The 25,206-nt window shown below is 40.1% G+C and overlaps 1 protein-coding gene across 5 annotated transcripts in view; it reads right to left on the bottom strand.

Moving 5' to 3' along the window:
• The window catches only part of LOC124140132 (gelsolin-like protein 2), a 29,668-nt gene extending 5,448 nt beyond the window's left edge, over positions 1-24,220 (bottom strand). Inside the window, exons 1-11 of one of the 5 annotated variants that reach the window (XM_046507523.2) lie at positions 24,026-24,220; positions 9,876-9,932; positions 7,109-7,189; positions 5,551-5,624; positions 4,962-5,036; positions 4,330-4,401; positions 3,413-3,540; positions 3,141-3,249; positions 2,387-2,497; positions 1,747-1,836; positions 944-958 (exon numbers count right to left, since the gene is read on the bottom strand). In XM_046507523.2, coding sequence (XP_046363479.1) covers positions 944-958; positions 1,747-1,836; positions 2,387-2,497; positions 3,141-3,249; positions 3,413-3,540; positions 4,330-4,401; positions 4,962-5,036; positions 5,551-5,624; positions 7,109-7,189; positions 9,876-9,882 — 762 coding nt within the window. In that variant the 5' untranslated portion in view covers positions 9,883-9,932; positions 24,026-24,220. Of the gene's footprint in view, positions 1-943; positions 959-1,746; positions 1,837-2,386; positions 2,498-3,140; positions 3,250-3,412; positions 3,541-4,329; positions 4,402-4,961; positions 5,037-5,550; positions 5,625-7,108; positions 7,190-9,875; positions 9,933-10,087; positions 10,111-22,517; positions 22,544-23,697; positions 23,951-24,025 lie in introns of those variants that run through there. The other 4 variants (XM_046507521.2, XM_046507522.2, XM_046507524.2 and 1 more) reach the window with 4 other exon arrangements.
• Between the last annotated feature and the right edge of the window lie 986 nt (positions 24,221-25,206).

The raw sequence follows: 25,206 nt of genomic DNA, 5'->3' as shown, positions 1-25,206 counted from the left end.
CATGAAAGTTTCAATCTTGACATGCTTTAAGTCTTGTTTTTTTATCATTGCGTATCGAGATACGTATCGTATCGTGACCAGAATATCGAGGTGCGTATCGTATCGTGACCTTCCTGTATCGTTGCAGCCCTATTGACAATGAACAAACGTTGTACAGTTTCAGTACGTCACTATTATGTTGACAACGCAATCTCCAGAAGCTACAATTTCACGACTTGAATTGTCTTAAACACAATGCAAGTACATTGTATGAGGCACATGTACACATTTTTTTATACATATACATGTATTTCCTTGCATAAAATATATATTAATGTAATTTATATTATCATCTAAATCGTTCATAATGAAATAACGATCATAGAACGAGGAACATGTCATACACAACTCACTTCCCAAACGAAAACTGAAGTAAAATATATATATGAAAAAGATATACAGCTCATCTGGACAAAATCGTACGAACATGGACAAGAATTATTATTATTGTGAAATCCTATGGTGATCATATGCAAATGCAAATACAAGTTTAGGCTTGAGAACAAATTGTTTTTATCACGTGAACAACTACGGAATCTGAATTCAATAGATAATCAGCCATGGAGCTATATTATACGATACTGTGACTATCACTTTATACGTCAGGCCGACAAATATATGTACATTTAAATAAGGCTTCTAGAGAGACATTAGAAATTTGGTGAGAGAACGTGAGAGAATACCCCAGTGTCATCCAAATTCACTTCTCTCACTCCGTTACGGAAATGAACATGGAAAAAGGTTCAACTATGAAGAGGGAAATATGTCACGATTGGCCAGATGAGCTAAAAAACATCCCAAAATTATACTTTAAAAACACAGCTAAACTCAAAACAACACAAAAGTATAATAGATGTAAAGCATTCTTCAGTACCGTGACCTTGACCATGAAGTCATAACTTACCCTAATCTTCCATGGCTGTGAAGGTCAAATATAGTAATGGATATTGGAAAAATTATAAATAGTCCGTTTCCTATATCTCATGTCGGTGAAAACACAACATAACACATAAACAGTATCCATATGTGTCAACTAGCCATCTCACTGAGCATGTACTAACTAATGACATTCGTTAAAACTCTCAAATATTTCACCAATCTCTCAGTAAAAACAGTTTAATCTTTCCATGATAGAGTAATCACACAGACAACAAATGAACTTTAAAAGAAACATTGACACGAAGAGGTGTTTCGTTTAGTTGGTTGGTTTGTTTGTTGTTTAACGCTGCACTCAACAATATTCCAGCTATATGACGGCGGTCAGTAAATAATCGAGTCTGGACCAGACAATCCAGTGATTAATATCATGAGCATCGATCCACGCAATTGGGATCGATGACATGCATCAACCAAGTCAGCGAGCCAGACAACCACCAGTCAATCGCCTCTTACGACAAGCATAGTCGCCTTTTACGGCAAGCTGGGTTGCTGGAGACCTATTCTACCCCGAATCTTCACGGGTCTGTTTCTTTTAACTTAGGCCGAATCAGACTAATCTTTTCACAATACGTTATACAGAACCAATGTTTTCCCTTAACAATCTTAAACATTATTTTACGTCCTTTTTTCATCCACATTCATACAATGTAGGGGACGGGAGTTACAAATTGTAGATGTTTCATGGCCCAGTCAGCAAAATCATCACAGCTGAAGTTGACATCTAATCTGGATTGAAATTCAATAAGGACCTAAAATATTGACACTTACCGTCTGGTCCATGCTGTGCTCATCTAGCACCTCCTTAGTGATAGCCTTCCCTGACCTCTCCTCTGCCAACGTCTGCACATACTGCATCGCCTACAACGACGAAGACGACGATGTTCACAACACAAAGTACACTGATTACCAAAGGTCCCTCGCTCAGTCCATCGGTGAGTGAGGGGGTGAGTATGGTTTAGCCCGCTTTCAGCAATATTCCAGCAATATCACGGCGGGGGACACCAGAAATGGGCTTCACACATTGTTTCCATATGGTGAATGGAAACTGGGTCTTCGGAGTGACTAGCCGACGCTTTATAACCACTAGGCTACCCCTCATCGGTGTTGCTTTCAAATTAGAGTTGTTGTTTGCATGACGAGACTAAGCTTCACTTCTACCTCTAGTTGTGTGTACAATAAAATGAATAATAACAAAGTTATCGAAAGTAAAGGCTTGAAGTGACCATAAAGTACTCTATGCACATGAGAACACATGAAAACTACAACAACCAATTATAAAGCAATTACTTAGCGCTGATAAAAAGGTCATATGCCAGTCGAATACATTTTTGACCTGACATAAAGTTAATAATCTATGAACAGACGCCTTGTCAGACAACGTTGCTTGCACCATTCTGGATCGTCTCACCTTGGTCTTCTCGTTGACATTGGCGCCTTTGCCGTTCCACTGGTAGATGGTCAGTCCAAGGTCCAGTATGTACACGTCAGTAGAGTCCAAGCGACTCCTGCACCGGGGAATCTGCAAACCAAAAGAGACTTCTTGACCACTGTCCATTACTCTTTTACAAAGGAACAGAAGTTACATGCTCACGATTCAGTTGGAATCGTACAATCGACCTTGCGTTTATCAAAGAATTCTTTCGGCCATAGAAAGGGTTTCTCGCATTATTATTATTATTATCATTTTTATTATTATTATCATTATTATTATTATTACAGTTTTACTGTTCTTGTGTGCCAAAAGAACCTTTATCGTTTACAGTATAGTAATTTTGTATATATTTATTATGTAAATGGGGGCCGTGGGGTAGCCTTTACATAATAGCGAGTGAGTGAGTATGGTTTTACGCCGCTTTTAGCAATCTTCCAGCAATATTACGGCGGGGGACACCAGAAATGGGCTTAACACATTGTACCCATGTCGGGATTCGAACTCGGGTTCTTTTGTCACGCTGAAGACCCGAGTTCGAATCCCGACATGGGTACAATGTGTTAAGCCCATTTCTGGTGTCCCCCGCCGTAATATTGCTGGAAGATTGCTAAAAGCGGCGTAAAACCATACTCACTCACTCGCTATTATGTAAATGTTTTGTTTACGGAGTTGTAGTTCACTTCATATCAATCATAACGCATATAGTTATAGGTCGCGAACACGATCCTACCTGCTTAACCTCCACATGCTTCCGGTCACCATGGAAATGGAAGAGTCTTGGTTTGTATTCTTCGGGTTTGACTGTTCTAAAGCCGCTATCAGCGCCCCCTTCGAGGATTCTGAAAACAAGCAATTTTTAAATTTTTTTATATTGTTACCAAAACACCTTTTTCGTGGATATCTTTTTCCAAACCACCGTCAATCTTTATCATCTTCTTTGACAAGTTCAATCTCACAATTATCAGGACTACCATAGTAGCGGGCAAGACTGAGCAGACTCACGTGATGGTCTTGAAATAGCTTTTGAACAGCGCCGACTCATGACCCTGAACCTCCCTGTGTTGGACAGGAACATCGTCCAGGAACGTGTCCAGCTCCACTGTCTTGTAGGCGGCGGTGCCGTACTCATCCTAAAAATAGTGCAATCTGTTTTGCTGAATACCATTTCAAACTTGGCATACAGATATGCCTACATAATTCTATATTTGTTATAATACCCATTAAAATATATTTGGGGGGTTAGACAGTCATACCAGACAAGGAAAGACGTTTCAGTCGGAGCAACTTATTCCGAGGCGGGTGTAGGTTATATAAATAGAATGTATTTGTATCGTGAAGTCTAAGTTCAGTGTAGGGGCTATAGGAGTGGAAGGTTGGTAGAAGGGTTTGTATGTTTATTGAATTCAAAAAGGGCTAGGGAATGTTGTTCGTATTTCTTAAATATTGCAAGAGAACAAATGTATTAGTGTTCTATTGGTGTGGTTGGAAACAGTGAAAGTTAGGTTTAACGCCGCTTTTAACAGTATTCCAGTTATATTGCGGCGTGTCAGCTTAACGTGGGAGGAAAGCCCGAAGTGATGCAGGTCTCAAACGTTCATCTTTTCGGTGAAACCCACAATCACGGGTATGGTGCTGACAAACCTAGAAACATAATCGGGGCGAATCGTGATTCGAACCCCCAATCATAGGTTTCTGGCGTGTCCAAGGGACGCAACTCTGCAAAGCGAATCGCGGCGCCTTAGACGACTAGGCCACCCGTGGCCCCGGTTGGAAACAGAGAAGGTAAGAACAATACATAAATGTGAAAACTTGTGATTGATGAAATAAAGGTATGATCCATGTCGGCAGGGTATGAAGTGACACTAATACAGCCAGGCGACGGGTATATATTAATGTAGTCAAGAAGTGAGGAGACTCACCTGGGTGCTGTACTTCCCGATCCAGAAGTGGACGTCGAAGAGAAGCTGGTCCGACCCGTCTTCTGTATAGGTCTGATAATGTACATATAAATAACCATTAGTGCGTCTACAGCCGTAGAACATCAAGGTGTATCAGCCGGTGAACTGCAAAACCTAACTTGAAACTGAACCCTGTACATTTAACTTTTTCAGAATAATTAACGATAAGAAATTACTCATTGTATTGACTGAAAGCATGTGCAACATTATTGGGTACATCTTACTACACATCCCCTTGTTTTGCAATGTACGAAACTGCAATACAATCACAAATGTGGCTGGGGGCTCGCAAGAAATGTACATACATCTGTAGAGGGTAAAGGATTTTACCGCGGGATTGCTATATTACTATAGGATTATCTCCCTTTACTAAAACTCCGTTAAAACAGTTGGAAAGGGTACTGGTCCATGTTTCAATTTAAGCTGAGCAACGAATCAACAATAATTTTATTACCGATAAAGTTGAACAAGTGGAACGCATACGACAATACTGCACACACTTTCTTGTAATATAACTGACATTAGGTAAATATAACACACTTAAGGACTACACGAGTTATGCTAAGGCGACATAAAAGAAAGAAATGTCATACGTTCAGGACAATATAAGAATCGCCATTGTAAAATTTGCCATAGTCTTCTTTGGGCCAGTCTGTAACTTGGAATTTCTGAAAAAGAAAAGTCATAATCATAACACATATGACGAAACTATAAATACACGAATATTAATTTGTTCCTTTTTGTCAAGTGTGGGCTAAGTATTGTTTTGTCAAGTGAGTGAGTGAGTTGGGTTTAACGCCGCTTTTAACAGTATTACAGTTATATCGCGGCGTGTCAGCTTAATGTGGGAGGAAAGCCCGGAGTGATGCAGGTCTCAGACGTTCAACATAATCGTCGCGAACCGTGATTCGAACCCACAATTATAGGTCTTTGGCGTGCCCAAGGGACGCAACTCTACACAGCGAATCGCGGCGCCTTAGACGACTGTGCCACCCGTGTCCCCTGTCAAGAATTCAAGAAGTTTATTCAAGAAATGTGTTAAGGCCATCGGCCAATTAGACATATTGGTTGAATCCATGTCATGTTGGAGAGAAAGGTTAATATATGTTATGTTAAGTCGAAAGTCTTACATTACACAAGGAATAAGGGTTTGGTTTTATCATTAAGTAGGGATGTACCTACCACAATTCTCCAAATCTGGACGCCAACTTTCTGTCCTGCTTTTTGCCAGGCTTTTTCTCCTTGGGCAGACTCCTCTTCAGGGATAAAATGATATTAATTAAAGAATCCTTTACAACTACAAAAAATGAATTATTAAATATTATACACTAAGTGTGTGACTGAGTTGGATACAACTCCGTTTTGTTCTGGGGTTTTTACTTGCGTATGCGAGGAAAATCGAAAGCGACGCAGGCCTGAGACATATATTTTATATCTTTAGTAAAAAATGAGTACGGCTGCAGTACTGACAAACTAAAGATATCAATCCAGATGAATCTGGGAAACGAACCCACGATCAGCGGATATTTGAATAACAAAGATATGGAACTGTTTGCTTGTTTGTTGTTTAACGCCGCGCTCAGCAATATTCCAGCTATATGACGGCGGTCAGTACATAATCTGGCCTGGGCCATACAATCCAGTGATTGATATCATGAGCAGCAACTCAAGCATTTGGGATACTCTGAACATCGATTTACGGTGTCTTACATTACTTAGCCGCCTGTTCCCCCACACAGGTGTTGTACAAATGTGCCTTGAGTGGTTTTGGTTGTGACTCGGATTGACTTACAACACAAGGGTTGGTATAAGTACCATGAATAAACAGAAATAAACCAAGATTGTGACACTTATCTGAAAGGTATTTCTGTTTATCAGTTCATGTTACTCTAGACATATACTATTTCAACCTTCAAGAACTTCTCTGGTCTTCTTGAAAAACGTTTACCGCTATGAGAACCGAGATAATGTTCCCAACAACGGCCGTGAACAGTACATATGAGGTCGGTGGTGCACAAACGCAGACTGAACAACAAAGGACCAACTATTGAATATTCGAGTGTAGCTGGGATTTTATGTTGAAGGAAGCGCTTCAAAACACACAGTTATTTTCAATGAAAGGCAGGGCCAAACAATGTTTTTTTCTAAATATCCAGCATGTCCATATTTTCTGACGTAAATAATTTTCCTCAAGCATTTTGAAGAACTCATTACTTTTTTAAAAGACACCCAGAGATTCCCAGAACAGCAAATGGTCGGCCACGAGGAAACGTTAGGAAACATTATTGGGACTGTTTCTTAAAAAGTCTAAACAACCCGCCCATGTCAAACGCCAGTTGTAAAAAAAGTCATATCTTTTACTTGAAGAGGCCGACCACTACAACACGGGTATTTATTGCATCGATGATTTATACGCTTTGAAATTTAGTATTCTATTGACCACTCAACATGTGCGCACAACGTTACTACGTGCAACATGCCATACCATATCTCGATACCTCTGTGCGTAGGCCTGAGTGGACGTGTAATGGGTTAAAATAACATTGAAATAAGAATCACTAGCTTTGGCACAACTGTTGATAAGGGTAAGAAGCATGGGCAACGCATCTCCATACAGTATGACAATAATTAGGTCCATGGTGAAGGCAGGAGAGGGGTAAGGGGTCGAGAACATTGGGTAGGCTAGTGGATGAACGGATACGTGTTTGGGTTATTATAAGTATATTAAAACAATACTTACTTTTGACCTGGCGTTCCAGATCAGAGCCGAACAGGGCAAGATTGGAATCCTTCCAGTCGTACTGCTTCGGTTTTATAAGGCCTGGCAACAATAGAATAGACATCGAGTGAGTGAGATTGGGTCTATGCCGCTTTTGAAAATTATTTCAATTAGAATATCACGGCGTTTCAGCTTATTGTGTGAGGAACTCCCGAAGTAATGCAGGCCTTAGACGTGTACTGCTTTAATGAAATCCACGACCATGGTTTGACACTAACGAAGCAATATAACGTAATGAGGGCTAATCTGGGATTCGAACCCACGATCATATGATACTGGCCCTTATAAGGAACGCAACTCTGAACCAATAATTGCGGCGCCACAGACGACTGGGCCACCAGTGCTCCGCGTATATAAAAAGTACAAAATAAACAAAACGATTAAAAAAGAACACATACGGAATAAGAAGGTGAACGGCAACGATGAAATCAAATCGGAGAGGACAAAACTTAAGCTGGGACATATTTCCCTTTGGGTCTGAACTTAAAGCTCAAGTAGCCAGCGTTACCCGTTTTCACTTATCAGTCAGTTATTGGGGAACAAGGATAATAATGTGTTTGTGATGGTTTGATTTTTAACACGTTCGCACATTGCGTTATTGCTATGCCTCAAAGTAAATCACATATAAAAGAGCTTACAATAAAAAGTATGCTTTTTATATAATTCAGGATACAATAGTTATATGTCACATATCCGATCTTTGTTATTCCAGTGTAGTTCGTGCGAAATAAAGACCTGACTTGACTTGACTTGACACATCATGTTTGTGCAGTAACAGGAACCATTTGAATGTTCACAAAGGGAAAAGCCAAGGGAAAGTACCTCAAGCGGATGTACATATGCTAATGTAAGATCAGGACGTTAATCATTTATGAATTCATGTTCAAGAATTTAGTTTCCTTAAAGGCTACGCACAATTAATGACATATATCTGCTTCTTTTCATCTATATGTTAAGAAAGATTACCTCCCCAAAGGTTTGTCATATTTTTGTTGCGACATTTCCTTGGCTACATATTATATTTCCCCATGATAAATAATTGCCAAACTAGCGCGTCAAGAAAATGAAATTAATTTTATACCAAATCCTTAATGATAGAAAACAAGTATTTTACAGTTCTGTCTTGATGTGAGAGTTTCATTTGCGTTCGGAAAAGATTACAAAATCAAGGAGTGACTCCTCTTGACGAGGGAGATGAACCCATGTTAGAATCGAACCTCTCAGATTTGGCTTGAGAACGCTTTACCCACCAGGCTCCCCAATACAGGAAGTACAGTAGATTCAAGTGAGAAGGCCGTTTTAGTGTTAAGTGTTAAGTGTTAAGGAAGTTTTAAAACAAGTAAATGTACAACATATGACACAGACACCGACACACACGGAAGCGGGATATCACTTGAAAAAATACAAAGACAGAAGCCAGCCATTCACAGAGACAAATGACAACTGAAAATTACAATATATCATTTCTATCATCCTTACCCATGCTTGCCGTAAAGGCGACTAACGGGATCCGGTGTTCAGGCACGCTGACTTAGTTGATGCATGTCATCATATCCCTATTGCCCAGATCGATGTTCATAATATCAACCACTGGGTTGTCTGGCCCAGACTCGATTATTTACAGACCGCCGTCATATAGCTGGAATATTGCTGAGTGCGGCGTTAACAAACAATCAAACAAAACTTGAACATTCCTAATATTACGAAAATCCTCCTTATCACAAGGATTCAGCTGTCACGGATATGGAAATAGCGAGAATGTCATCCCGCACTTGCACACTTGCTGGTTGAAGTTGAAGATGAGAAACATATAAATGAAATGTGCACGTGGATGGCCTTAGAATCTGTCTCCAGCATACTATGCACATCGTTCGAGAAAGCAAAATAAAATAGGTGGTCGGGCTCAGACATGGATGATTTCATGTCAACGTATTCCGTCGACATGGGGCATTGCTCATGATATGGTTTGGCTGGTCAAGACTTGATAAGTCTCTACCCTACGGTGGGCACGGGTGGCACAGTCGTCTAAGGCGCCGCTATTCGCGGTGCAGAGTTGCGTGCCTTGGGTACGCCAGAAACCTATGCTTGTGGCTTCGAATCCCGGTTCACCCTGATTATGTTTCTAGGTTTGTCAGCACTATACCTGTGCTCGTGGGTTTCACCGAAGTGGTAAACGTCTGAGACCTGCATCATTTCGGGCTTTCCTCCCACATTAAGCTGACATGCCGCGATATAACTGGAATACTGTAAAAAGCGGCGTTAAACCCTACTAACTCACTCACTCTACGGTGCGGCGTTAAACAACAAACCAACTTTGAGTTTTGAATGAAAACTGTACATCTCATTCACTGCGCATTGATGAGTGAATATTGTAGTCATCACATATCAGCATTTTGGAACCGATGAATGTACATATCATTATTTAAAAACGACTACCGACAATTACTGACGAAGAAGTGGTTATTGTGATTTGAAACCTTTGATTAATCAATCAGAATCGAGTTATTCCCAACTACATGGTAGAACGTTGGCTGACAAATTTAGACAACGACGAAGGTTACATACTTGTGTCTGGAGTAAACAAACTGGTGGCTGATCACATGACCCTTGACCAAGGCCGCAGGCGTATGATATGAAAATCAACACGTTCACACATGGTATTAACTTTAGACGGCTGTAACAAACGCAAAAAGAAAGAAACCACCAAACATATCGATATTATACATACCCGTCATGCTTGAGATATGTTTACTTTCACCGAGGTTTTCGTTGATCTACTTTGAATCTGAAAAAGGAAAAGCTGAATAAATATTGTGGTATGACATGATAAACTGGAAGAAAGGATAAAACGTCCCACACAACAATTATATTACACTATCATAAGCATGGCATAACATTTCCTTGTTCTCTGAAGGATACAAGCAAAATAGAACCCCTAACCCGTTAGGTCTCGCAGTGCAGTCGCCTACTGTGATATTCACCATCAATGATATGTTATCGATAACGTACAACCATATCTGTGGAGACCGCGACCGTATCAACCAATCACATTTACATTCAATTTACAAGTTGAGGTCACGTGTCTTTATATTTTTTCAAAAATCACTGTAGGTCGTTTACCTTATACAACTCGTACGACATTCACATGCAAATCAGTATTACATCACTTTAATAGAATGTTTACACGGAAACAGTTTATGAAACCCTGTTCACAAGGAGAGAAAAACTTTGTTATGAGGCAAATTTAACCGGACACAACGTGACTACAGCTTGAATTGTGTCCAGTTTGACTCCACTAACGCGTTAGTCATATAACCCTTGTATTGAAGTAAATTACTTCATTTTGAGTTTTAGAGATTTAGGATAACGTAACTTAATCCTTTGAGACTTAAAAGGTGTTGAAACCACAAGCATTACATATTACATATTACATATTACATGTATGTCTCCAATCCTTCATGTTAACTAACGACCACTATAGAAATGATATACTTGTTCATATTATTCGTACATGTCATCGTTTATAGTTCTAGTTTACACAGAAGCATGTTTCATATTCTACTGGGTCTCTGTAACGCTATCCTATAAAGTTATCATACCATGACAACAGTGGTTATAACGATCGGGTTCGCAATGCAGATCGCTTCACACTAGTATAGTGTTCATATCTTGTCGAGGCACAGATCGATTCCGCGCACCTTGCCTGCGCCATATGTTGAAATAGTCACCCTCACCGCGAAACTAAGTACATTCGCCAAACAACAAGTGGTTTAACTTCAAGGCTAGCGCGTCAAATGTATTTATAAGGTATGAATTAACAATCGAATACAAACTGCCACGCATCGTCATAAATCGTGAATAACACTTAACTTGGTGTATCGAAGTTTGTTGATTGTTTAACGCTGCACTCAGCAATATTCCAGCTATATGATGATGGTCTGTAAATAATCGAGTCTGGGCCAGACAATCCAGTGATTGACATCATAAGCATCGATCCTCGCAATTAGGATACGATTACATGCATCAACAAATTCAGCGAGCCTGACCACCTGATCCCGTTGGGGCCTCTTTCGACAAGCATTGGTTTCTGAAGACCTATTCCTGGTTGGATATTCACGATTCTGTTACGAAGTTCACTATTTTTTGATAACACCATACGTCATGGTTTGTTTATTCAATATATAAAGTATTGGTGGCGCAGCAATCTGAGGGGCTTCAATTCGCTACATATGCACAACTGTGTCCACAACCGGGGGTTCGAATCCCAGATGTGCTTCGATTATGACCCCAGTTTTTTTCTCCATCACACCCGTGTTCGCGGTTTCAACAAAGTCATTGATCGTGGGTTCTTATCCCAGATGTGCCCCGATAATCGTATTCATGTGTCCGCGGGTTTTACAAAAATCAGTTGGGACTATTTCTCCGAAACAAAGCTGAGGCGTAGTGATGTAACAGCTCGTTTGTGATCCGTATTTGAGTATTTAACAGTAACCGCCATAGTTGCTCGCTTGATTTATTCATACAAAAAGAAAGATTAGTGCAAAAGTTCATCGTGAACGTAATTCCATGGCTTACACACCATCATATATCACGATCATGATGGAAAACAGATTATCACTGTGTCGCCGTTTATTTTCCGTTCACCCTACAGCGAATGGGTACCCGGTAGGATGAGATGATGACGTGAAACCTTCTAACGCCTATATGACAAGCAGCTTGTGCTGAGCATGTAATCATTATTTAAATGCACACTGATAGAGACAATATTCCACATGTTTGAACAATGACCAGTGCAAAACAAAGCCCTATTGCTCTTAATATAATATGGGCGGTGGGATAGCCTAGTGGTTAATGCCTTCGCTCGTTACGCGGAAGTTCTGGATTCGACCCACATGGGTACAATGTGTGGAACCTATTTCTTGTGTCCCCCGCAGTGATGCTGCTGGAATATTGCTCAAAGTGTCGTAAAATACTACTGACTCACTCATTTATTAATAACTCTTTCGTAGCATCCGTCGAACGAGATAACCATTCCTGGAGTGGAATACAATAATTATTATCATCCATGACTGAAACACAATAAGTAGATATTCAATCATCAGCTATTGCTCAGGACATCGGTATAAACACATTACCCGTCGAGATTTCAGCACAATAATATTTTTTTCAACGCCAATGGTTATCAGCGCACCGTACGAGCACTAGATGCTCGTCACGCCAAAGACCCGGGTTCGATTCACGACATGGGTACAATATATGAAGCCCATTTCTGGTGTCCCCCGCCGTGATATTGCTGGAATATTGCTAAAAGTGGCGTAAAACCACACTCACTCACTCAGATAATGGACTGACATTTCATAGCCAAACACAGCGAATGCTGAGGATACTGGGCAGATGTACAGCGATGTCAATACGCACATACATCTGATTGACAGTTGGTGTATATTGCATACTGAACTGACTGACCTCTGAAATCGAATACCACGTGGCATGTTTATTAAATACACAAACAGCTGGGGATCGTATTGCAGAGATGCCCTATCTGTATATTGTCTACCTTTATAAAAGGAATCTTAAAGGTATGAACTGCTGGGTCACCATACATCAAAGTAACCGACGCTTCGACTGAACGTATATATTCGATCAACTAATTTCGAAACGAGAGGAATCTACCAAATAATTATGCGAAAAGAACAAGTAAACGATATGACATCAAGTAAAGATGACACTAATGTGATTAATGTACATACTTCATTCATGACATCATCAAATGTATAACAGTAGCGACGTATATATTTGAATAATTTATCAATAAAGCGTATGCCATCTATGTCATACACCATCTGCTATTGTGACTGCATTTCACTTTCAAATCATTTCCCATGAGTCAGCACGTTAACTGGTCCATATGCAGGTTACCATGGAAACGTGAGTTATTAATCGGGTGATATGTAGAAATTATGATTAATCACATATTGCATATGAACGTGCCTCTCTGAAATTGACAACATATTCTGAACGGATGAATCACTGTCTGGTCCGAATTGGGATTGGTTGGCCACTGATAAGGATAGATAATAGTTCGAAGGATGATTATCATCTTCATCATTTATGACTCAATTGTGGTTGATGTTCAATCGTCGGTTTGTCTGCGCCTATCTCAAAAACCTGTTTCACTCATTTGTATGCGATACCAAAATTATACTTCAACCATATGAATAAATTCACTTTGTGTATAACAGTAACGCACTAGTACTAATTCATTCAACAAAACATGTCTGTTTTGTGCACAATAGAAATCTTCCGGTTTTCTTGGGGAGACGAAATTTGCATTGGAGAGTAAGCTGAAGACCTATTTTCTACCCGGATCTTCACGGGTAAATGTGGTGGTGGTGGTGGTCGGGTTGGGGGGTGGGGTGGGGTTGGGTTTTGAGTGGAGGGGGGCAAATCAAGGGTTAACGTAGTAATCAGATATACTTTCACAGCGTGTTGTTATAAAGGTTGATACCTAAACAGATTATATTACTAAATGATCCAACAGGGGCACATAATAGAACGCACAAGGATATACTACACGTTGTTGGCATACTTAGTGGGGAAATAGTTACCGTATATAACGTATGTGACGAACAAAGATATTAACTAAACGCGCAAGGTTAAAGTCACAATCCAAATGCGATACACGGGTAATCTACACTGTAAATAATGTTATATATAGCGGTTATATACTAAAGTAAGATTGTGAGAAATCATCTCAAATGAATCTTGATAAATGTCCGGTTACAGACACAAAGATGGCGAGAGGAGAAGCTGTCGAGAAGATAAGAATACCTGGTCCTCTTCAGTAAAATCAGATACGGTTTATGTACACTGATTATTCCCCAAAGCAATTGCAATAAGTGTAACTGTTCAGTGTTAATCAATCACAAAATATTGCAAATGTCCCATGTGTTTATACAGCCCGTGAGGAAGGATACGATTACCTAAGAAAACAGCAGGTGGATCTACCAATCGATCATTCCCTTAAATGTCAATCGCGTTTACATCGACCCTTGAATAATCTAAGAAAGAGCTTCGTTATACAAAATGTACGATGACTAAGGTGCCTGACATATACCACGGTGACAGGCTACACACACAAAGATGGCAGTGTTGGGTGGGGTGTTTGCGACGATGTCGTTTTTATCTGCCAGAATAGGTTTTTTTCATAAACTAGGCAAAGCTAAAAGTATGATTCTATTTTAAGGAGCAACAAAGACTATATTTGTTTCTTTTGTGCAGACCGAGTGTCTTACCCACATTAAAATGTTTGTTCATTTAATACCGTAGTACCTGTAATAAGTGTAGCCCTTATACTTCAACAGGGGCTTGCGGTTCAGAGAAGCGACTGCCTTAACTTAGGTTCAGAATATATCCGCTCCGATTATGACCAAGTGTTTGTCGTTATGTTTGTCGTTATGTTAGTCGTTATGTGACTCGTTAGTTCTACAAAAATGGCGAACGTCTGCAACTTCCATTTTTTAAGCTTTCCTCCCACATTAGACTGTCAGTGATATGAAATCAATGTAAACATGTTCAAACCAGTACTAAACCACTAACTCACCTTACTGTACTACAACGCTTATATATATATAACTTTGTCATTGTGGGTGATCATTTAACATTATTCTGGCAATATAACGACAGGAGACAAATAGAATGGATTCAACCGATTTTACGTATTAAAGGATTCGTGAAGATCCAAGGCGACTATCGGGATCGGGTGGTCAGGCTCGCTGACATGATTGATGCATGTCATCAAATACCAATTGCGTGGATCGATGCTCATGAAGTCAATCACTTGACTGTCTGGTTCAGACACGATTATTTACAGACCGCCGTCATATAGCTGGAATATTGGTGAGCGCGGCGATAAACAACAAGCAAACAAACATATTGTCAAACATACAAACAAAACAAATTTAAGAAGTCAAATCCGGGCCATAGCCACAACGAGCTTTTCCTGCTAAGCTACAGTTATCACTGACACTAGTGACGTTTAAGAAGCTGTTCAAAAGGGTCACGGCGATAATACATCAGCGAGCAGGAAGAAAGCATTCGTAGGTCAAATATATGACGCTCTTTTTCAGTCACAAGACTACCTGTTTAGAAACAGGATGACATATAAATTTCGCATTGTTTTCTTTCATTTGAAAGGCCTGGGTCGTGTTACAAGAACTTCTATCTTTCCTTGTCTCCTTTTCCAAAGAAAAGGGACAATATCCGCTCAAACTATTGATGTTTTCTCCTAGTCTAAAACTTACATCCTGGTTAGAAATATTTTACGCAGGTGGTAAACTCGACCTGTTCAAAACGAAATTAGGACGATGTATACAAGAGAGGTTACAAGGGATACGGAGAAACACTGTCACTCATATATTCTAACATCGTTACACCTGTGAGGCCGTATATATTTATTTATTTATTAGATATGGAAATTATGCATATATCGCCATTCATAGATCGCTTTGGGAATGTACATAATTCGTTGCTGCCGAAGGGCCTCACATCTGAACCAACAACAGGAGCGTTTCCTCGTTTACACACTCGTTCCACCCTCAAAATGTTGTCAGGGGTCCGTTTGAATGAGCAAGTTATTGTTATTTTAGTTCAAAAGAGATACTTTTCAAAAGATAAAGTTTCGTTAAATTCATTAAGGTGCTAATGAAGAATAAGTATATACTCCAATACATTGTGTTCCTCAAAATAAAGTAGTTGACATCCATACATTTTCTTCGTTGTAAGTGTTCCTCTCTTTCTTTGCTTTAGGTAATACAGCATGTACGCAGGGTTACCAAACACCCACTCTGGTCCAGACGCCTACAGCGCCAAGTTCGCTGTGACAATTGCGTCCGCCAGTCATGCCATAAACACAGGGTCGTGGATTCCAAGAAGCACACTGATTACACTCTAGATCTATAAGCATCATTCCTGACTTCGTGGGTTTCTCCAAAGTGGTTACTTACTGAGGCCTAAATCTCCTTGGGCAAATGTCACAATAAAAGTCTTGTTGCCTCAGAGTTGGTTCTTGCCCGAACAAAATCTAGTTGGGATCTGCTATGGAATTCCAGCGGGAAGTCAATAATGATTAATAGGCTTATTGTAAGACTGAACGAAGAGACAATGCTAAGCTTTGTTACAGTCGTTAAGTACAAGCAGCTTATATACGAATATGAGTAAACAGTTTTCCAAGGCCAGTGTAACGTGAGCGAGTGAATGAATGCAAACAAAATTCCAGCCATATCACACCTGTCTATAGCACATGGCGTAGGCAAACCAGTGATTAATAGTGTGAGCGTCGATCCGTGATGTCGGGTCAAGTTACACATTGATGTAACCTGGTTGACAGAGTGTGCATTTCTCGTCTGTCATCACAGCAGCTAATATCATTCTACCGTGAGGGTATACCTCATGACACAACAGACTTGGTTAGGTTCACGTTACTTACGTCGAGATACCAGAACTGGCTTTTATTCAACCGATACAATGTGAGAATAGAACCTGGCACGAGCCAACGCCTTAATTAGTGACACATCCCATACAACGCCCAAAAAGCAATAGTTACTTTATCACACAGTAAAGACACACAATACTATTGGTTGAAAGATTGACACTCAACCTACTGTAATAAAAACAAATAAGAAACTTAAGGAAAGGTACGATGGTCATGTTATTATAATTACAGCACGGTCAGCATAGGGCAGATAGCCACACGGTCATTAAGGTTTGTGGGATTTAAATTCCCATGTTGCTATATACATGTGATACCAGTGGCATTTACAGCACAGTGATATGTACACAAGTGGATTCTTGTCAGCTAAGTCAATTCTAATCGACTTGACAACCCTTACCTCTACCTTGTACACCAACTCTCTAAATATCGACCTTTTGGGGAGGGATGGGAGGGAGTTGTGCTTGTGTGTGAGGGAGAACTAGAGAAAGATAAACACTAGGTATAAGTGAGGGAGTTTGGTTTAATGCTGCTTTGAATAGTATTTCAGTTACATCGCGACGTGATAGCGTTATGTCATGACAGTGATGTACGTACAGGTAGGTCATCGACTTTTACAGCTTTGGTGAAACTCACGAACACGGGTATATGGTGCTGATAAACCTAGTATCATTACCAGGGCGAATCTGGGATTCTAACCAACCATCACAGGTTTCAGGCGCAATTCTACATAGGGAACTAAGGAGCCGTAGACGACTTGGTCACCAGTAGGTGTGACTTGACAATGACACATCACCTGCCTCATACAAAATATACTTGTTCGTTTGAAGGTTGTTAACCAGTTGGTGTTTGGTCGATATTCATCAGTCGGAGGGCTTGGTTCAGCGAAATGGATCATTATTTTGATCCCTCCTAGGCTACTGACACGGCACGCACGTCACGAGCGTAAACAGGGTTACTGCAGAGATAGCTTTTAGGTCCAGTATGTTTACGGTAATAGCAAATAACAGCAACTGTTCCACTGTTGCCTTTTAATTTTCACAAATTACGCGTTGTCACTTATCAACAGTCAGTGTGTAAGCTTCATTCATCCTGAAAGCACTTTCGTGACAACCAGAAAGAGAAGGGTTAGGGTGGGTGGGGATTATTCTCCAGGGCAATTGCAGTAGGACGGAATTGTTCAGTGTTAATCGATTACAACATATTCTCAATTTCCCCTGTGATTATTACAGCGCGTGGGGAGAGATGCGATTACTTCAGGACACTTTGATTAGACTTGTGTGTAGAATACAACAGGTAGATCCACCAATCGATGAATTATCTCCCGTTCACTTAAATGCCAATCTTGTTTACATCGACCCCTGACTTGTATCAGAAAGAGATTCATTGTACGGACTATTTGAGGACTGGGGTATCTGACACTACCACGATGGCAGGTCGAGCTCTAAACCCAAGGTGGGTGTGGGTTGGGAGATGGGGTGGTTTGTCACGGTGTCTTCCGCCTAGGATTAAAAACTGCTGAAACACATACCACTTTTCCTTGGGCCGATTGAGCCAGCCAGCTTCATCGAGAGAGAAAGAGTCTAATTTGTTATATTATGTAGGCGTTTTCGTATATCAAGTTAAATGAATTAGGACACAATTGATTGAAACAGTCATGCCACTATTGACAGGTTTGTAACATATAGTATACAACGCAATCACGATCAGTGAACTATTTACGTCATTAACGGTAAAAGGATCTATAATTGTGTTCTGAAGATTACTCTTATGTCAAAGAGTTCACATGCTGGACTCTATCATCCGAATTGTCGATACAACACTATACTGCTCGCTAATGTAATAAATATCAGGTGTGTCCGACATTAGACAGTCGCGGTAAACACACACTGGACGCAGAACAAACAGTGCCATTATTAATCACGGGATTGTGATAGTGCAGTTGATTCCGAGAAAAAAAATTGACCACAGAGACGAATACTAGTATCATCCTGGAACCATCGGATTATTGTCAGGCGTTTTAGATACGCATTAGTTTATATTATTTATTTCCAAGGTTAAAACCATCGCAATCATCGGTAATGTGATTCTCAAAGGGACTTACTTGTACACAGCAAAACAACCTACTGGCAGTTTTAATTACGCAGTCTTGGACACTGAATACTTCCTCGGGTAAATACTAAAAATGCCTCTTAGTTGATCCATTATTCAATTATGTTGTATTTAGAACTAAAGAGAACACATTACGCTCTATTATGTTTGAAAAGGATTTCTTATTTCTTGTACGGTTTGTGAGTTTGTAATAAAAGCACAGGAAATAGGATGTTTCAAGATAACTTATACAAGTATCCTGGTACCATGTTCGTGAATGTATGAGAACATTAATTGCCTGCTTCTCTTTCTGTGTTTTGTAAAAACGGAGTAAGGTCGTATTGAATAGACACTGATCCAGGCCCCCGCGCCTACTTTCTGCCGAGTTCTGGACGCTGGGTAAGCCTAAAAATTCCATCAAAACCAGACCAATGGCTAAATATACACGACTGAAAATCAGTATGAGTGAGTTGGGTTTTACGCCGCTTTTAACAGTATTCCAGTTATATCACGGCGTTCTGGAAGCTTAAATCAATCAAGACTAATTGTTGTTATCATTGTTAATGATAAAACGAGATGACTTGATTTTGAACATAGATACGACACAAATCTCATAGTCATAGATATGACTCAAATATTTAATCTACTAAGATAAAAAATATCCAAATCTTTCGAAAACAGCACAAAAACATTATGAGGTTATTGTAACACTATGCGATATGAGCCGCTGGCTTAAACACCTTTGTGTTAGCTTGTTTGTTTGTTTGTTGTTTAATGCCGCAGTCAGCATTATTCCAGCTATATGTAAATAATCGAGTCTGGGCCAGACAATCCATTGATTGAAATCATTCGCATTATCTATGCAAATGGGAAACGATGACATGCATCAACATGCATCAACCAAGTCAGCGAACCTGACCACCCGATCCCGTTAGTCTAGTGGGTTGAACACCTTTGTGAATACAGCCGATGTATTTGATATGATACAGTCATTAATTCAAAAGAAAAATAATTCTCACAAATCCGAATTGTTATAGTATAATCACACAATTACTGTAAAGTGTTAGCTTCTATTGTCTATTGTCTGATATCCCCTATCAGAGCCAATCGTCTGTTGGCTTCCTTGTTAGTTTCTACCCTTTGTTAGTTTCCACCTTTTGTTATCTTATTAATTTTATTGTCCTTACATGTACATGTATGTGCTTACTGCCTCATCGCATTCATTCACCTGATGGGGGAGTAAGCATATACTCCGAAACGTCGTGTTCCTCATAATAAAGAAGTTGACATCCATATATTCTCTTCCTTATTATCACGACCCATGAAGATCCGGGTTAGAATAGGTCTTCAGCTATCCATGCTTGTCGTAAAAGGCGACTATGCTTGTCGTAAGAGGCGACTAACGGGATCGGGTGGTCAGGTTCGCTGACGTGGTTGATGCATGTCATCGATCCCAATTGCATGGATCGATGCGCATGATATCAATCATTGGATTGTCTGGTCCAGACTCGATTATTGACAGACCACCGTCATATAGCTGGAATATTGCTGAGTGCGGCGTTAAACAACAAACCAACCAAACTAACCTTATAATCACACAGTTCGAAACTGGCTGTCATCGGAGAAGAGATGCGGACATATTTAACCAGATTAAATATTGATTGAAACAGAAATGTACACTTTCGCGCGTTTCATGTTTAAAAGGGTTTATTAAAGACCAAGTTAAAACAAAAACTGTTAAAAGATGTTTTAAAATGTTTTAACCTATAGCTTAAAGAGTTTTTTTTTAACTTATCAAAGCGATAAATTGATGCATTTCAAATTGGATTTACCTCAAACTACATCTGATGTATCGTTTATTAAGGGACTAAGTAACTATTCGTGATCAAGATGTTGAGAAATCTACTAATATCTGTTCCGCACTTTTGGTTGCAAATGTTAAAGAATCGTTACACACAGCTGCTTGCTTGTTACACGGACAAGATTATGAAACAACGTGAATAAATTGAATTTGTATTCTCGCGTGTTCATTGCCAAGCAGAAAACGAATATGTCAATAAGAAGTATATGTAGGCTTCTGGTATTGTATGGATTGTTTTATTTATTTACAGCGGGATGTCCAATGTCATCACAACTTGATTCACGAGTGAGGCGGACACACATGTGTTTATTTTCCTTACTTTAGATAATTATATATCTGTTTTCCTTGTTTCACAATTGATGTCACGATGTGAGGAGATAGACGAGCCATTAACACTTGACAGTGATAACAGCACGTCTAACAATGGCTGGAGTCGATCGTCAATATATTACAGAAGGAACATATCCCGCTCGAAACTTAAGCTCATATTAACCTGTATGTCAACTTTAGAAGGAATTTATCCAGTTCGAACATTAAGCTGATATAATTTCCTTCTTAGGATTTCGTTGAACTACACCTACATTTATGCACGAGTGGCTCATTGTTATATGAAATATCAATGCTTCATCAATGTACATACAAGTTATTGCGCAATATATCTTGCATCACAACTTTGATCAAGTTACTTTCAGCTTTAAAAAGATCAAGAGGTCCGGGATGTACATATTGCGACATGTTTCTTGCGTAAAATACAATGACTACTTGGAGAGATGGGTTCGTTCACTCCCATTATGACTACTAAGAAAGGGAAGGGGGGGGGGGGGGGGGAGGAGGAGGCTACAGAATAGCTGTAACGTGCTCTCTCACACACTCGGGCCATAATCAGCAGTGCATGCAACATTTCGAGGAACAAGTACTGACACAGCGCACCTGACGTCGCTGTACGCTTTGTTTACAAGCCTTACAAAGAGCCATATACATTTCTCAGGAAATGTGTGGTAGGTGGAGAAACAAGATTAAGGGCGCATGTTGTGGATCTGGGCTTAATGCAACGGTTCAGGTAACAACCCAATGCACTAGCACGTTTCGAGATTAACATGCAAATGGTTCTAATACTCATGACGGTGTGAGTGAGTGAGTGGGTGGGTGAGTGAGTGAGTGAGTCAGTTGGCTGTTACGCCGCAAATCGTAGACGTGAATCGCATCATTGTCATGCATGACGACGGGATGGTCCTGCCAGAACAAGGATTATAATCAGACGACTCTGGAGTTCAAACAATTGTCGGTCCGATCCTGGTACTGTTAAGGGATGCAACTCTGCAAGCGATTACACCACTGGGCCATGCTTACTACTATATATATTCAACATGCATGGACACTTGAATCCGTTTAAACTAAAACGATGACCAAGCCCCAGAATTGTAAAAAATTAGATTCCCGTTCGGTCATAGTAATGATCAAAGATGTTATAATAGGTCATATTAATATCAGATAACAGACATCGCCCGATAACAGTCAGCAGACATGATTCGTGATGTAACCGACTCGACAAGTCATATGCTTGTGCCCAAGGGGGTACTTGAGAATGGAGCAATCGCAAGATCTGACATGCTACAGGGGCGATGGTTTACAGTTGTCATGTTCAAAGAACATGATGTGTATCAGTTATGCAGGTCATACGATACAGGACATCAATGTGAAGCTCATGGTCAGTCAGATAGCGGTCAGATTCTACTGGACAATTGTAAGATGAGACTTGTGAATTACTTCCTTGTGGTGTTTTTTAATGGCATTTATTATATATATATATATATATATATATATATATATATATATAGAGAGAGAGAGAGAGAGAGAGAGAGAGAGAGAGAGAGAGAGAGAGAAAGAGAGAGAGTTTATGGATTTTATCTTCATAATAAAGAACTTACTTCTTACTTCCTTGTGTCTGAGATATTTCAAGGTGAGTTACAGCCAGAGAACCCGAAAATATTTTCGTTTCTGGTCACGCTGGAGAGTGCCATGTTAATTCAGGGCTAAACAAAATACATTACTCTCTCACGACATTTTTGTTTGTTTTCATCACAATTTTTATACCATCATTTAACGCTTATACAACTTTTGTCATAATCGTGACACATTATTCTTAATGCATGCATGCAATTGTGACAAAACGTCTTGCCCAATACAGACGTATATATCTTCGAGACGGTCGACCGACGACATATAGCTGGAATAATGCCGTGTGCGGCGGTAAACAACAAACAAACAAACAAACCATACGGTCGAATGAAGCCTTTTTGCATTTGTGGTTGTAGTTGTATGACAAGACCGTGGCTCTCGTTTAAACCTGTAACCGCCGATTCCTAACGTTTTTATACCAATCAATACACTCAGCTCAAGTGAGACCCGCGACCATTGCAATGGTTCCGTGTCTGTTTGGCCTGTTATACAATAACATTTAATAAGTGACTCTGACGTGTTTTGAATCAATAGATCACTGTATGCTGAGCACGTATACGTCATGGTCCTTGAATATCAATGGATGCATGTTAAGCTCTGTTCGCCAACATTCATATGCTGAAGGTGTCAGACACGGCCTTGGCTTAAGACAATTATCAACAGGAAATGTGCTAAGCTCGCCTTTACATTTAGTATACTAGACTCTTCACGAAGTGTACTGTAATACTGTAATAAATGATACTGACGATCAAACGCTGAATTCAAAAATGAAATAATATGTCGAAGTAACTTGAAATCAATACTTTTCAAGTTCCAACCAATCGGGAACCTTTGCGTGTATAATTAGTTATCAATGTTTACCAAAAAACATTCACAGATTTATGACTTCTTAAATAAACGGTTGTTGGCAGACACTATATACACATTATATCAGCGATAATATAAACTAGGACACTATACATACTGCTGCAATTCACTCGTGACAAGTTCGCTTAATTAAATCAGAACTATGGCCGTTAAAAATGCTTACAACCAAGCACAATTACGAAGGGGTAAACGTGTACGACCAAGGGAGATAAGGTGCAGAATATATGATCAGATTATCACACTATCAGTCCATAGAAAGGCGGACATGTACACATGACGTACCTGTCGTCTGCGATACTGCTGCTGAACTGAGCTGTCCCGTCCCGTGCGTGAGTCGTCTGCTACAGATGCTCGAGTGTGGACACAGCTTATCCGGTTAAAATCCCCTGTCACTATTTCCTAACATGCTCTACAAATGATTCACGTGGACTTGTGTCATGTACATTTCACCATGTCGAACCGCATGAATAATCATTTTATTTATCACGAAGTTACTCTATTACGAGATTTATTGCCTGTGAATTGGTTCGGTGTTGATTATAACAGGGAAACATCTTGCGGCGACACCTCGATGCCCATGCGCGTTATTTCGAGATAAACAAACACTCACCTGACGGCGTGGTGATATGTCAATGTAGGTCAGGCGTTGTTATAGCGAGGTGGTGTCGAAACTGCCGAGAAATTTAGGACAAACTGTTTTCCCACTTTTCCACTCCCGCCGCAAGCTAAAATGACGTCTGATTTTGACGTCACGGATAGTGATTAAGAGTCAGGTGACCGAGGTTGTGAAATTGGTCCAGCGTCGATATGTCTCAATCAACAATTCCTGGACAGCGTTCGGGCTTTCAGATTCAACCATCCGTAAACATTCTTTTAACAATACACGCGGTATATGATGATAGTACTGGGGATTATTGTTCATATGGAAGCGTATATACAGTGTATTTGGAAATTGTGTTCTGTGTTTCAAGCTCAAGTCAATGAGAACATATCTGTAGGGGTAATTATTTTGCCAGTTCAACTGTTCCGATCTGCCTGTCCATGAACAGTATTACCTTGATCGACAGGTAATGTTTTCTTTGGTATCGGATATGGCCGAAACAAAGAACTGACCTGATTTGCTTGTTGTGTTGTACTGGCTCGGCAGTGGCAGTTGAGGGTATCAAAGTACAAATATTTCTATATATATTTCAAGTACTGGCGTGCTTTATATAAACTGGGGAAACTCGGTTATACGAAACCGATACATCGTTAAAGACGCTGCTGCTGTAAGGACGCGACAAAGCCCCCATTATCCTCATTATCCCAATTGCGTAGATCGATGCTCATGATATCAATCACTGGAGTGCCGGGTTCGGACCCAATTATTTACAGACCGCCGTCATATAGCTGGAATATTGCTGAGCGCGGCGTTACACAACAAACAAACGAACAAACAAAACAGTCTTATTGAGTTAGATCTTTTACTCCAATATGATGCCTGTCTGCATGAAGATCTAAGGACACCTCCACAGAAGCAGGTTATTTTCTCTAAGTTATCCAAGAAGGGACCACGTCCCAAGCATATCCCTAGTACAGGTATTTCTCACTGATTTTGTAAAATGTTTCTGTCAATCCTGACATTGAACGACATTACCCCACCTCGTGAAGATCGAAACCATCTGTGAAGATCCGGGTAAGAATAAGTCTTCAGCAACCCATGCTTGCCGTAAGAGGCGACTGTGCTTGTCGCAAGAGGCGAATAAAGGGATCGGGTGGTCAGGCTCGCTAACTTGGTTGATGCATGTCATC

Source organism: Haliotis rufescens, unplaced genomic scaffold (genome assembly GCF_023055435.1).
Source record: "Haliotis rufescens isolate VD_foot unplaced genomic scaffold, xgHalRufe1.0.p SCAF_23, whole genome shotgun sequence".
NCBI lineage: Eukaryota > Metazoa > Mollusca > Gastropoda > Lepetellida > Haliotidae > Haliotis > Haliotis rufescens.
Note: the sequence above shows the minus strand (reverse complement) of the source record. Positions and strands in the feature narration are given on the sequence as shown.